Genomic DNA, 12,916 nt, shown 5'->3' with positions numbered 1-12,916 from the left:
ACAGTCTCAACTCTCAAGGCAATTTCTGGGTGGATTGTGTCATTGTGTGGACGATGATTGCGTCTGGAACACTTACCGTGTTGATGATAAACATATAGTACTTTTGCTCCGGTGCTTTCTTTGGAAAAATTCTGCCCACGATAAAAACAAAGACGGTGGAGATATTTCCATACCCCTTCGTAAGAAGGAGCATGATCGTAAAATTTATAAATCTAACATGTATAGTGATCCCTATGGCCCACGTTGTCATGTACGAGGGTACCCTCCTTCGATGGATTGGCGGATCCCAGAGCGGCCACGATATCACCGGCGATGGCGGATCCGTGCGCGTAGCACCATTAATTAGCAGGATCCTTGTCGGCGTAGTGATTCCGTCGTCCAACGGTGCCGTCGTCGGATCCCAGCAAATGCGTACGCAGGCAACAGGTTTCAAAACCACGCATGCACACGTGAAGCGGTAGTTAGGTAACTGGAATGGTTACATGGTCACGTGACCTTTTTTTTCTAACGCGGCGTATAGATACCGTATGTATAACGATTAGACAGATATACATGGGTTGGATATGGGTTTCGACGGGCCTAAGATAGAAAAAAATCAAATATAACCCTTCAACTTCACTTGGGGAGGAGCACCGGAGCAGGGCTCCATATATATATAGGGGTAAATAAAGATCCCGCAGAGGTATGGGCCTCTAAAATCACATGGATAGCTACAACATGTAGCACGCCTTTCGTTCCTTCTAACTTGGAATTGCTATTTTAGCTGATTGACAATACGGTAATATTTCTCCACGCCGACAACAGTACATGTACAACACCACTTTTTCCTCGTGGTCACGTCGGGCAGCACCCAACGATCCAGTATTTTCTTCATTAGAGAAGCCAGTGTCGACACTGAGTTTGCACCAGCCTGCCGTTGGTTTCTCCCAGGTTGTATGTGGTTCCATTACTTGCTGTGGCATACCATCCCTAATTTGGTTTACTGCTTTCTTTCCTTTTATGTCTAGATTAAGCTCTGAATTTTTAACATGCATAAACAAAGACAAATAGGATTGGATAAACGAGGCTGATTGCTCAACACAGCTTTTTTCGTCGCCAAAGATCGGGTTATTTCTTAGGTGTCAGGATCGTCACGATAAGAATAAGAATTTTAGGGTTGATGTCATTTCATCGTTGCATTGATTCAAAAGTATAAGCACCCAGTCCACACCTGAGTATCTGAACATACTTTAACATGGCAGAGACCAATGTTCCCCTTAGGTCATCTCCAACACGGTGACTCAAATCGGACGCGTTGGTCAGTCCGGATGAGGCCGTTTGGGTGGCAGCACGGATACGCGGATAGATGGATCTAGCCGTCGGTCCGTTTGGGTCGCGCACTGCTCCAATGCGCGGACCCATCCCAAATGTCAAATATAACAAAAATAAATAAGAAAATAAGAAAAACAAAAACAAATTAAATTTAAACTAGAGTTCATTTAAACTTAGCCCTATTTTGGGCAATTTTTACACAAAAGAAAGCCCTATATAGGCTTTAAACTAAAAAAAAGGAGGAAACCCTAGTGCCACCCTACTCCCAGTAGTACTCGTCGTCGTCGCCGTCGATGAGGACGACGCCCCCCGGCGGCGACGCGCTGTTCTGGCTGGACACGCCGGAGGGAGCCGGGGACTCCGGCCAGGGCGACCACTGGGCCCTTTCCTAGATGGAGTGCGGGTCCGGAGGGCTCGCCGGCCTGCGCAGGATCAGTGCCAGCCCTGCTCCGCCGCAGCGGCCTGCAGCTCCGCCTCGTGCCGGAGCGTGGCTAGGCGCTCCTACTCCTCCCGGAGCGCGGCCTGGCGCGTGGCCTCCTCTTGCCGGCGCGCCATGGCGAGGAACGCCCACGCCTCGGCGTCCTCCCGGGCCTTCCTGGCCTTCTCCTCCATAGCGGAGGCGCGGAGCGCGGAGGCGAGGTGCGGCCATTTGGGCAGCTCCTCGAGGTCGTTCAGCTCACGGGACGCCGCCAGCGCGGCCTGCAGCTCGGGGTCGTCGTCCTCCTCGGGTTGGGCCTGTGGCGCTTGCACTGGCGCCGCCGCGGGCTCGTCGATGTAGAGGCCGCCGGGGCGGCGGCCAGCCCTCCTAGCAGGCGTGCGCGGCTGCGCGCGAGGCCTCGCCGTCGCCGAGGTGAAGCATGTGCGCCGCGCATCGTGCTCCACCTCGAACCACAAGTCCTAGTTGGAACTTGTGTCGCTGTAGGCGGGGTCCTCCCGGAGGTCCGCTGGTAGCTGCGCGCGCCGCCAGCGGATCTCTGCGACGCGGGCATGGCCGGAGCCCGGGATCGGCGGCACCGGAACCCGATCTGGGCTCATGTGCCAACCGTGGGGGAGGTGCACGTCGCTCCACGACATTGGGACACCGGCCGGCTCGCCGGCTGCTGCCGGCCTCGTGGTCGTTGGCGGACGGCTCGAACTCTCGCTTCGGGGCCATGGCGACGCTGAAGGTCGAGCTCGTGCGGCAGAAGTGGAGTGGTGGAGTGGGGACTGGATAGGGACAGTCCCCCTCCCTAGTCCACATTTAGTAGGACTAGGGCACCGACAGGTGGGCCAGACACGCGGACCAGGCGGACACGCAAGGACGCCGTGTGGCCCAGATTTGGGCTGAGTTTGGGTCGTCCCGGACACCACGGCCATCCGCATTTTCAATGTGTGGCCGCGTTTGGCCGCGGTTTTGTCCGTTTGGACCCGTCCGGACGCGGGATGGGTCGCCGCGTTGGAGATGCCCTTAGGCAGCGTCTCAATGCCTTTGCCTGCCCCTACATCCGTGCATTTGAATCCCAAGCATATTAGAGGCAAGTTTCTAACCAAACAATTTCAGTTTAGGTGGCGCTTCTGCATTAGAGGCTAGTTGCTTCTTGCTTCTTTTTCATGCATTTGTAATCCCAGTGCATATGCACTTCTGACAGAAAATACGTCAGATTTTTCATGAGCCCATGCAATGAAATCATCTGTCGGGATTGAACGAATAGTGACACATGACTTCATCAGCAGCCGGCAGGTGTAGGATACATCTGACCATCGACTCATGCCTTGTTCTTGTGGTGGGGTTTATGATATCAGAAACGCACCTTAACTGAAGGTTATTTGCACTGCCCAGAACTTTGTGATTTCCCTGGGCAACCAGTTGTCACGCCAAATTATGCCTCACATATTTCAGGGTTCTGGTCATACCAGCAAGGCCACCTCCCGTGCACGGCTGCACTTTCGTTCCAAAGATCGGCTTTATTGTCATACTCCCCGAGAGTCTGCCACGCATTTTCATAACTGAAACTTCTGCCTGAGGGCACGTTCCTTTTGACCCCCACAACCACCACCAATTACACAAGAGCTACGTGACCACTCCTGCGCTAGCCTACAACCTGTCAAATAGTATGAACAACAATTTGTTCCATGCTCCTACCACATAGACCATTTCATAGGGAAAGAAAACAAACTAATAACATAGACCAGATGTTCAGCAGAACATGATTTCACCACAGTTAATGCTACCAAACTGGCAAATTCACAGTACCATTCGGAAGATGCACGCAGATGCTTGTTTACTGGAATAGCTAATCAGCGACCAGATAGTTTAGGGCTAGGCTAAACCTGGCTCATGAAACAGCTATGAGGCGCATAGGATCATAGCGCGATGAATTAAACAAGCTGATCCTTCGCCGACTAAGAGAACTTTCGGTAAATAGACTCGAGAGACATCAATGGACCAGACCATCTAAGAAGAAGCATCTAAAGGAACCTAATATCACCCGGTAGTTACTGCTGTCTGACACTTGCTTTCAACTTCAGAGCAAAGTTCATCCACCCAATATCACCCAATGGTCCAGCCACCACAAATCAGATGCAACCCAACAATCAACAGTGCACAACAACTCCGGCTGGTTCAGCGTTCAATCAGCACACAATTGCTGTCAGAATGATGCAACAAAAGAGGGAATGCCAGTGCCAACGGAGCTCTCTAATGCCAAAGACTGAAGCACGGAACCCTTGAAGGAGCAGGCTTCTCATTGCTGCAGACGGCGTCCATGAATGCATCCTTCAGTTGCGCCACCAGGCAAGCTGGGTCGTCGATGAAAACATCCACAAAGGCGCTCACGATGCGCCTGTCCTTTGCCGATGCCTTCAGGCTGAACCAGGTGAGGAACTTCACACGCAGCTCCTCGTCCATGTGTCCTCCGTACTCCAGCCACCTGATCACCCTCACGCAGTAATCGTATTGCTGCTCCGCATGGTTTTTGCAGGCCGAATCAGGGGTGCTGTTAAGCCAGTCGGGTTTGTTGGGAGGTGCTGAAGGACAGGAGTTGGAGCTAGTGAATGGTACAACTTCTGATGTCAGCAGCTGCTGGCTTTCATCATTGTCGCTTACACCATCCAACCTTGCAATCTTTGCCCGCTTGTGATGCCTTTCAGGGGACTCATTGTTCTCACTTGAGTTTGTAGAACCCTTTGGCGACTCATATTGAGTGTCTCTTTGTTGCTTCTGCACATTCGACTCTTTTTTCTGATACTGTGGCCCATCCTCTTTGGCACACATGCTCTCAGAATTTTGAGTTGAGCATTGGCTGCTGCCACGGTCAAGGCTCCGTGTAGAGCATTTTGCCTCACAATCACTGAACACCTGTGTGCTTCCAAAAGGCAAAACCTTAAAGAAATATTCAGTTGATGGGCTTAAACCTGAAAAAAGGTTCCTCGTATTTGGCATCAGTATGTGGCATGTGGGCTCTGCTGGGTAGTTGAGTACATTGGCACTTCGGTGCCAAACTCTGCAACCATCAATGTCCTCCTTATCGATATTATCCTGATATTTCAATGCAATAACCAAAGAAAACGGAGTGATCTCCTCAAAATGGATTTGGGGTTGGAGACCTGCAGAAGTAAATACCATCGGTCAACACGCAGATTTATGTCTGGAGCATTTGTAAAGAAAATTTTAGAATTGCATTTTCAGCACATGCAACTAAGACTAGTTCTACTAGGATGAGTTCACAGAGTGCAGCTGTTGTTCAAGTAAGTCCACAGTACAAATTTACCTGGGGGTTTCAGATTATTGTTTGTCTCAAGCACTAAGGTGCTTTCCAATGTAGAGTCCACTATTTCTAGTGCGGAAGAACAGAGCTTCTGAACATCAGCACCACAACTAAGCCGGTTCACAAGGCCCCGACCAATGATTACAGAAACTTGATCCAATGCACCTCCAACTTCCTTCTTAAGCATTTTCACAGCTGAGCTAATTATGTTCGACAGCTCCCTGTAACGCTCAGACCCTTTGAACATTTTATTGCTCAACGATAAACGCTCACATAGTACATCAACCCTTCTAGCTTCCCTTGCAACAGCTAGTTGTTTCCGCAGATTCCTGCAAAAGGTAGTGTGTGACAGTGTGAGAAAACAAATTTACTAATGGGGTAGAGATATAAATGCCTATAAATTTGTAACTTGAGAGGGGTTTCATAGTGTTTCAAATTATCAATCTGAAGCCGCTTTCATCATTCTCTTTTTCCATGAAAATTTGTCAAATGAAGGATGAAAAGTATACAGACTGTCATGATGAAAACTAGCAAAGAGCAACAAAAAAAAACGTAGTAACCTATCACAACTCCTTAACCCATAATTTAATTCGGCACCAAAAATTTTACTTTCATATTTTTTCTATTGAAACAATAATTACATAACTGCCAGGAGTATGAGTAGATTGACACAACTATGGCACAAATTTCCCAGGTGAAGTGTGGACTTCAAATTATTTGGCACAAAAAAGCTATGGATGTCACAGATTCACAGTTGACTATAACCTGATTAAGAACAAGTACCACACTGCACCTACTGATAGTATGAAGGGTGTTACTTTTGATTTGAAAATCCTATGTATAACACTTCAATTGATGCATGTTTAAATGAAAATAGTCAAGAGGTTAGCTCATGAGCAAGTTGATCTTCCTACAGGAAACACAGTAGAAACTACCATCTGACCCATAATCTAATTCATCATCAATATTTAACTCTCAGATGTTTTGTTTCGAAGCAAAAGTACATAACTGTCAGGTGTGTGAGTAAATTGACACAATCTGGCATGGACTTCTCAGGTGAAAAGTGCCCTTCGAACTATTTGGCACACAAAGAGCATGGATGTCAGACTCACATTTATAAGTTGCTAAGAACAAGAACCACACTGAGCCTACTGCTACAGGTTATTATTCTTGATTTAAATGTCATTTCTATAGCACTTTTATCCATGCATGTATAAACGAAAATTGTCAAGATGTTACCTCATCAGCCAGTTGATCTTCCCACAGCAAAAACAGTAGAAACTACCGTCTAACTTGTTGCATGCATTCTTGAGAATGCCAGACTTTTTATTCTTTAGAGCACACCTTAAATGACATGACAATCCACATGAGAACCCACTATATGGATTATCAGAGCTGCAAACCAACCATAAGCTAGGATCCTTATTTTCATCATATTTACGGCAAATGCAGCAAGAGCATCGCTTGCAATATGCATCTCCTTTGTTTAGAGTGGCTTGGCATGCAACATTTCTGCATATCAAACTACCAGCATGGGCCTCTCTACATAATGACAGATCCGAGTTTACACTTTTAGTCAAATGCTGTGGTTGTTCCCCATTTGCTTTCTTTTGCGTCACATCTTTATTGTTGTGGCCCAATAGTAAAGCATTTGAATTATCATCCTTCAGCTGACTGTTCCTTCTTGAAACTAGTTTTAACAGATGGGAAATCATCTTAGCTTTTGGAACATTGGTGTACTTCCTCTCCTTGCCCAACTCAGTACAGATAAGCTCGAGAAGATCCCTACGAGACCAGCATTGGAGAATCTCAGCGGCACCTTGTGGAAATCTAGCAACTTCATACAATAATTCTCTCTTGTCTTTCAGACTCATCCCGTTTCGTTTTTCTGGATCCATCACAAATCCTAGATGAAAGAATCATAAGTTGTAGCAATTAGTGATTATTTAACTGAGATAAAATTCATAAATAGACTGCTGTAAATGGACACAGAAAAAGACACAAACAGAAGTATAAAAACATATAATGACTTGATGTAATATAATGATACGAATAAAAAGTGCATTAACACCACTGCATAGAGAAAACTGACACATGCGTGTGCACACACTACTAACACCAAAACCGGGGCATGGAGGGGACCCTTATCAGGTATTATTAGTTGATGAAGGATGTGCAGTATAGAGTTCTTTAGTTCCAGGTTAAAAATCGAACTCATGCCAGGTTCAGAAGTGAAGCTTTTTCAAAATTTTAAATCAGTCAGCTAACTAACAGTATCAGAAAAGGAAAACTGCTTCAACTTTTTTCCCTAACGCTAGGAGTTAGTATTAACCACAAAATTATACTGCATGCTCCCTTTCTACAACTTGGCTACCATTCAGAAAGCATCTGAAAGTAAGTTGTAACCAAATTTTACCTTTTGGCATCTCAGCAGAAACAGGTGCCAAAATTTATTATGGTTTGAGCAACTTTCCTCTGTAAATAGAAAATGTGTGCACCTAAAATCATTTCAGGTATTTTGAAAAGAAACCTCATAAAAAGAAAGGAGATCAGTTCGGTGAAATGGATATTGACATTCTCGAGGTGCTCCTGTTCAGGTAACTTCAGATTTGACAACATAATGAAATTGAAATTCACTCTACACAATATTTCTCGCATGCTAACAAAACAGAATGAACCAAACATAAGGTCAAATTTAGACCATTATGGTCTGGACAGTTTTACAAATCTACAATCTCTCAAAGGGGACTAGATAAATTTTCTCATGTCTATAAATTCAACACATGCTCAATTATTGCAAACTAAATACTCTAGAATGACTTAACAGGGTAAGACTTCATTTCACTGGCATAGTTGGACAGGCATTCACTTCCTACCAATCCTCGTCACACAACACGAAACACAATAGAGTTACCTAAATTGGATAGTGTTTTATTAGCACAATCAATCTCGTTGAACATCACATAAAATCCATGATTGGCACTACAGCTTAAACATCGAACACCTCAACATACCATGCTCCGGATTTTTAAGGAAACCTTGAACGCTAGGATCCAATTGCCCAACAGATCCAAGATTTTAGAAATCGTGGATCCAATTGCCCAACAGATCCAAGATTTTAGAAATTGTGGATCCAATTGCCCAACAGATCCAAGATTTTAGAAATCGTGGATCCAATTGCCCAACAGATCCAAGATTTTAAAAATTGTGAATCCAATGCAAACAGAACTGCACAGATGAAAAGGCTAACAAACAAGAGGGGCAAGGCAAGGAATTAGAGATTCTCATCACCTTGGCCGCCTTTTAAGGAGTTAGGTATTTCCGCCTCTTGGGGAGAAACTCGCGAGTGTCAAAGCTACATGCAGGAGAACAGGAGAAGTTCTTCAATGAAAGCAATATTTATTGCTTCAGCGGCATAATGACGTAATCTTTTGGCAAGACACACAATGCATAATATATGTGTAAGTTTTCTGATTTTATTTTTTCTACATTATTTTTTAGAGGAATTACATTGTAGCGCCACAAGCCACACCTTTTTTCGCACGGTCTTTGATGCATAACTTTGACCACTAATATATACCAAATTATATGGATTCAAACTGTATAAATGGCATCGTTGCATTCTCGTCTTGCAAATCCCTTTTGTTTCATATATGTTTATACAAAAAAATTGGACATATTATAAGAGCAAATCATAGTCAAAGTTGTAAGTTGACCAGCGAAATTTAAGGGCGCCTTCTATTTTGGGACGGAGGGAGTAACTTTTCAACTCAATAACTATAATGACGGACCATTAAACATTACAAACTTTGCCTTATTATGGTTACCTACTCTCTCTCATTGTATCGTTAAGTCTTGCTGCCTTTGGCCTTCCTTCTATTCGCCACTACAACTGCCAGCCCACAGCTGTTGGCCCTCTCTATCCTCCTCTATCACTGCCTCTCCTCCTGCAGTACTTCATTATCTGAAGAGGAGGAACTCAAGGGCAATGGATCTCGTGATGGAGAAAGGCCGAAGATGAACGAGGATGTCCATTTTTCACCGGATTATCGGAAGTGTATCAGACAAGTATTGGGAATATAGAAAAGGAATTATTTAATAAGCCCAGATACAATCAGTGCCATAACAGTACCCAATAAGACCGTTTTCGTAGGACAGCTAATTTGGGAATGAATTTGACTGAAACCTCCCTGAGCATCGCATTATAAGAACTTGAACCTCGGCTGTCAGGTCAGATTTGCATGCCGCTACAAGGTGCTATGATCTGATGCTAAACACAGAATAATCCTGACGGTCTTCTGAAGAGGATGTAAAATGTTGTTGTCATCTGATCTTGGCCATCCAAAACTGACCCAGCAGTCAACATGGTTACTGTCCGTTCGCCTATTTACTGATATTTATAATTCTACATTTTCCGTACAAATACAATCAAAGGGGACACTACAACAAGGGAAATCTAGAGGGCTGAAAAGAGCGAGCAAAATAAATTGAAACTTCAAGTACGTGGGAAAAACATGGCACGCGGTACTGCCAAATTAGAAAACTCATCCAATTTGTGTCAACACCATACTTTTTACGAATATAAGCATGGCTAGTCAGTACCCCAAACAGATGACAAGAAAATGCAGCAGTATATGATTAAGCTGACAGCATCCCCGTCCGCAGAAACAAATTTACCAGGAAGGCGGAGACTATGAAACCAATCAGCGGTGCCCCTTTTCGCCGAAATTGGGTCTCTACATGAGCAAAAATATCATCAATTGAAGTGTTTGGAGTACTTAATAATAGCACATAAAAGAATGACACTGGCAGCAAGCAATGAGTGAATGAGCCTACCATGTGAAAGAGATTTGACAGTGTTCTTGAGAAAATCCAGTTCACTTTGTTTGACACAGGTTTCTACAAAAACAGAAACAAAAAACTAAGACAGAATCTCAAGAACATTGGAGATAGAGGATTAGAACAAATCCAGTAAAAATACAGAAAATCAGATACTACATGGATAGAGGTGACACAAATTAATCATGTGCAAATTGCAACATACTGCCTCAGTTCCTAAATATAAGCCATATAGTGTTTCGAGAAAAATTCTAGAATATAAGATTTACTACGTTGCCCTACTTATATGGACAATATTTTTAGTGATATTATTATGTTTCCCTAGCTTATGCAAAGTCCTCTATTAGCTCATGTTAATTGTCTAGGATTTATCCCACAAACATGGTGTAATTTTTCCTAAATGTGTGTTTCTTAATTTCCGTGCCAAAAACTATATGGCTTATATTTAGGAACAGGGAGTAACAAACTACGTTCGTTGGAAAATCAAAACAGTGTGGACAGTATAATATAACCACAAAATTATACTATACTACTAGGTAGAATGAGGGAGATAGATCAAACAAATTAACCACTAAGGGCATCTCCAGCGGCGCGACGCAAACGGACGTTGAGCGACCGTTTGCGTCCGCCGGGCCGAAAAATGCGTCTGGTACCTCCTCCAGCGGGGCGACGCAAAGTGACCGAGCCGTCCACGGCGACGCAAACCTGGCCCAAATATGCGCCTTAGATGCATCTCTGCGGATGCTGCGTGGACGCGCAAAGTGTCGCTCGCGTCTGGCGGACGTTTCGTCTGGCCTCCTGGCAGTGACCCAGCGTCGATGCGTCGCTTCGGCAGGCCGCGTAAATGGCGATTCCTCGCGTGGCGCGCGGCCATCGCCTACCTCTGCGCACAAAGTAATGGCGTTGCCACGCGTGCCGCGGCCGTCGCCCTGCCTCTGATCTATATAAACAGGGGCGCAGGCATCTCATCTCCTCCCCACAAAACCCTAGCCGCCGCACAACCTCCACCGTAGCGCCGCTGCCGCTCCCATCGGAGCCACCATGAGCAACGCCGGCCGCGGCCAGGCTGCCGCGCCTCCACCTCCACCTCCACCTCCCACTCCACCTCCCCCGGCCTCGAGCTCCGACGAGGAGTTCGACGACGACGACAGCACGGGCGACCTCCTCGACCCGGTCAGGGACGCCAAGTTCCTGGCTGACGCGGAGAAAGAAGCAGAGGATGAGCGGGCGGCCCACGCGGCGTTCGACACCGAGATGCAACAGCGCAGGCTGACGGCCGCCGCAGCCGCAGAGGACTCCGACTCCGACATATCATGGTCTTCCGATGACCCTGATGCGCCTACCCCGGAGGAGAGGGTGGCGGAGTAGAGAGCTATAGTCGAGTCCTTCGAGACGCTCAAGGACGACGACGCCAACGCGAGGTTGCAGCAGTTCTTGCAAAAGGACGCGGCGGCGCACCAAGCCATAGCGGCTGCACGTGAGGCGGCGGAGAAACGGGCGAGGGAGCGACGCAACGACGGGGCCGGCCCGTCAGGCAGCAAGTAGTCTAGGGTTCTAGAACTACTTTGTATAGTTTCTATGTTTTGAAATGTACTACTTTTATTTGCTTTCAAATATGTTGCAAATCTACAAATGGGTTGCCCTGTGGAAGCACCCAGACGCAAACGGACGCGCGGACATGACGCAAACGAACGCTTGCGACCACTTTTGGGCGTCCGAAATGCGTCGTCACGTTGGAGATGCCCTAACAAGAACAAGGAAAAAAAAACTAGCATGTAAATCCAACAGCATTGCCTAGCGATACATCCACAAGAACCGGAACAACCCTAGAAGATGGCGGAACCAGCGGCATTGCTCCCCGGCGCCTAGAATAATCCTAGATGGGGACACCATACAGCCTAGATTTGGGCCATGGGGCAAGATACACACATCACGCGCCGCCAGCATTGGACAACTCCATCCAACCAGGGGCGGACCCGAGGATCGGGAACCCAGGACGAGAATCGTACCTTTCAAAACACGCAAGAACCCCAAGAAAATAAATCTCCGACGAGGAAGTAATTGGGGACAGATAAATCGTGAGGGGGGAGGAGAGGGGAGGCTATGGCTGCAGCGGCGCCCTCTGCTGCTGCCGCTCCTGCCGATGCATTGGTGGTGGTGGGACTATAGAGGTGAGGGTGTCAGATGCAAAAGGTGATGCGTAGGAGAGAGGGGAGCCGTTTTCCCGAAGTGGCATGGGAACAAGCGATACGAAACAATGCGAGATTTAGGGCAGAAAGCACGATGGTGGGCTGGATGGTGCACATGGCCTGGTAGCCCAGTTAGATTGAGGCCAAACTCTTGGCATGGGGAAATTGGGCCAGAAGTATTACAGCCGAGCCAAAATTGGCCCAAGCTCGTCAGAAATTGCAATTCGGCCGAGAGGGAGAGAAAGTCGGCCTTTTTATTTGCCGCCCAATGCGTGCGTACTTGCGCATCGCTCATAATTCTCAAAAAAAAAAAAAACTTGCGCATCGCTCAATCACGAGCTAGTTTTGGGCCGACCCATCGCGCTTTCTGAGAAGCGGATTTTATCAGTTTTGCGAGTGGGAAGTTTCTACAAGCTTTTGGCCAGGTTTCAAAATAAAAATTTGCTGCAAGGATTTGTTTTGGTTCACGATCAAATTTGTTCAAGCAAAAAAAAAAAAATTGTTCACAATCAGACTTTTGATTAAAATGCTTTAGAAAATTGCAACGGTAATTTGCAATTCCAAACTTTTTATGTTTTATTTTCAAATATTCAATTTTCTTTGGTTCAAGTGTTTCTACGCTTCTCCCTGTTTTGAACAAACTGGTAAAGCTATTTTTCGTTCATGCATTTTTGTTCAAAGATTTTTTATCAAAAAATAATTAGCTCCTTTTAAAGTTCATACATTTATGTTCAAGGGTGATTTAGATTTTTTTTGTTAAATAACTACTCCCTCCGTCACTAATTAGGTGTCGGACTAAACATTTCGCGAAAAAATCGCCCGACAAAAAAA

The 12,916-nt window shown here is 46.0% G+C and overlaps 1 protein-coding gene across 1 annotated transcript; it reads right to left on the bottom strand.

Annotated features, from left to right (window-relative positions):
• Positions 1 to 3,551: 3,551 nt before the first annotated feature.
• Positions 3,552 to 9,965, bottom strand: LOC124683087 (VIN3-like protein 2). The gene is made up of 5 exons (XM_047217663.1): positions 9,894 to 9,965; positions 9,735 to 9,793; positions 6,297 to 6,963; positions 5,061 to 5,386; positions 3,552 to 4,896 (listed from the first exon to the last, which is right to left on the bottom strand). The coding sequence occupies exons 3-5, from the start codon at positions 6,953 to 6,955 to the stop codon at positions 3,989 to 3,991; spliced, it is 1,893 nt and encodes a 630-aa protein (XP_047073619.1). The 5' UTR covers positions 6,956 to 6,963; positions 9,735 to 9,793; positions 9,894 to 9,965; the 3' UTR covers positions 3,552 to 3,988.
• Positions 9,966 to 12,916: the final 2,951 nt, after the last annotated feature.

This window comes from Lolium rigidum, chromosome 1, assembly GCF_022539505.1.
Source record: "Lolium rigidum isolate FL_2022 chromosome 1, APGP_CSIRO_Lrig_0.1, whole genome shotgun sequence".
NCBI classification, from domain to species: Eukaryota; Viridiplantae; Streptophyta; class Magnoliopsida; order Poales; family Poaceae; genus Lolium; species Lolium rigidum.
The sequence above is the reverse complement of the archived record's forward strand: the minus strand, read 5'-3'. Positions and strand labels throughout refer to the sequence as shown.

Coding starts and splice junctions, on each gene's coding strand:
- LOC124683087 (XM_047217663.1), bottom strand. CDS start 6,955: ATGGATCCAGAAAAACGAAACGGGATGAGTCTGAAAGACAAGAGAGAA. Junction 5,387..6,296: donor AAGATCAACTGGCTGATGAG/GTAACATCTTGA, acceptor TACCTTTTGCAG/GAATCTGCGGAAACAACTAG. Junction 4,897..5,060: donor CAATAATCTGAAACCCCCAG/GTAAATTTGTAC, acceptor TTACTTCTGCAG/GTCTCCAACCCCAAATCCAT.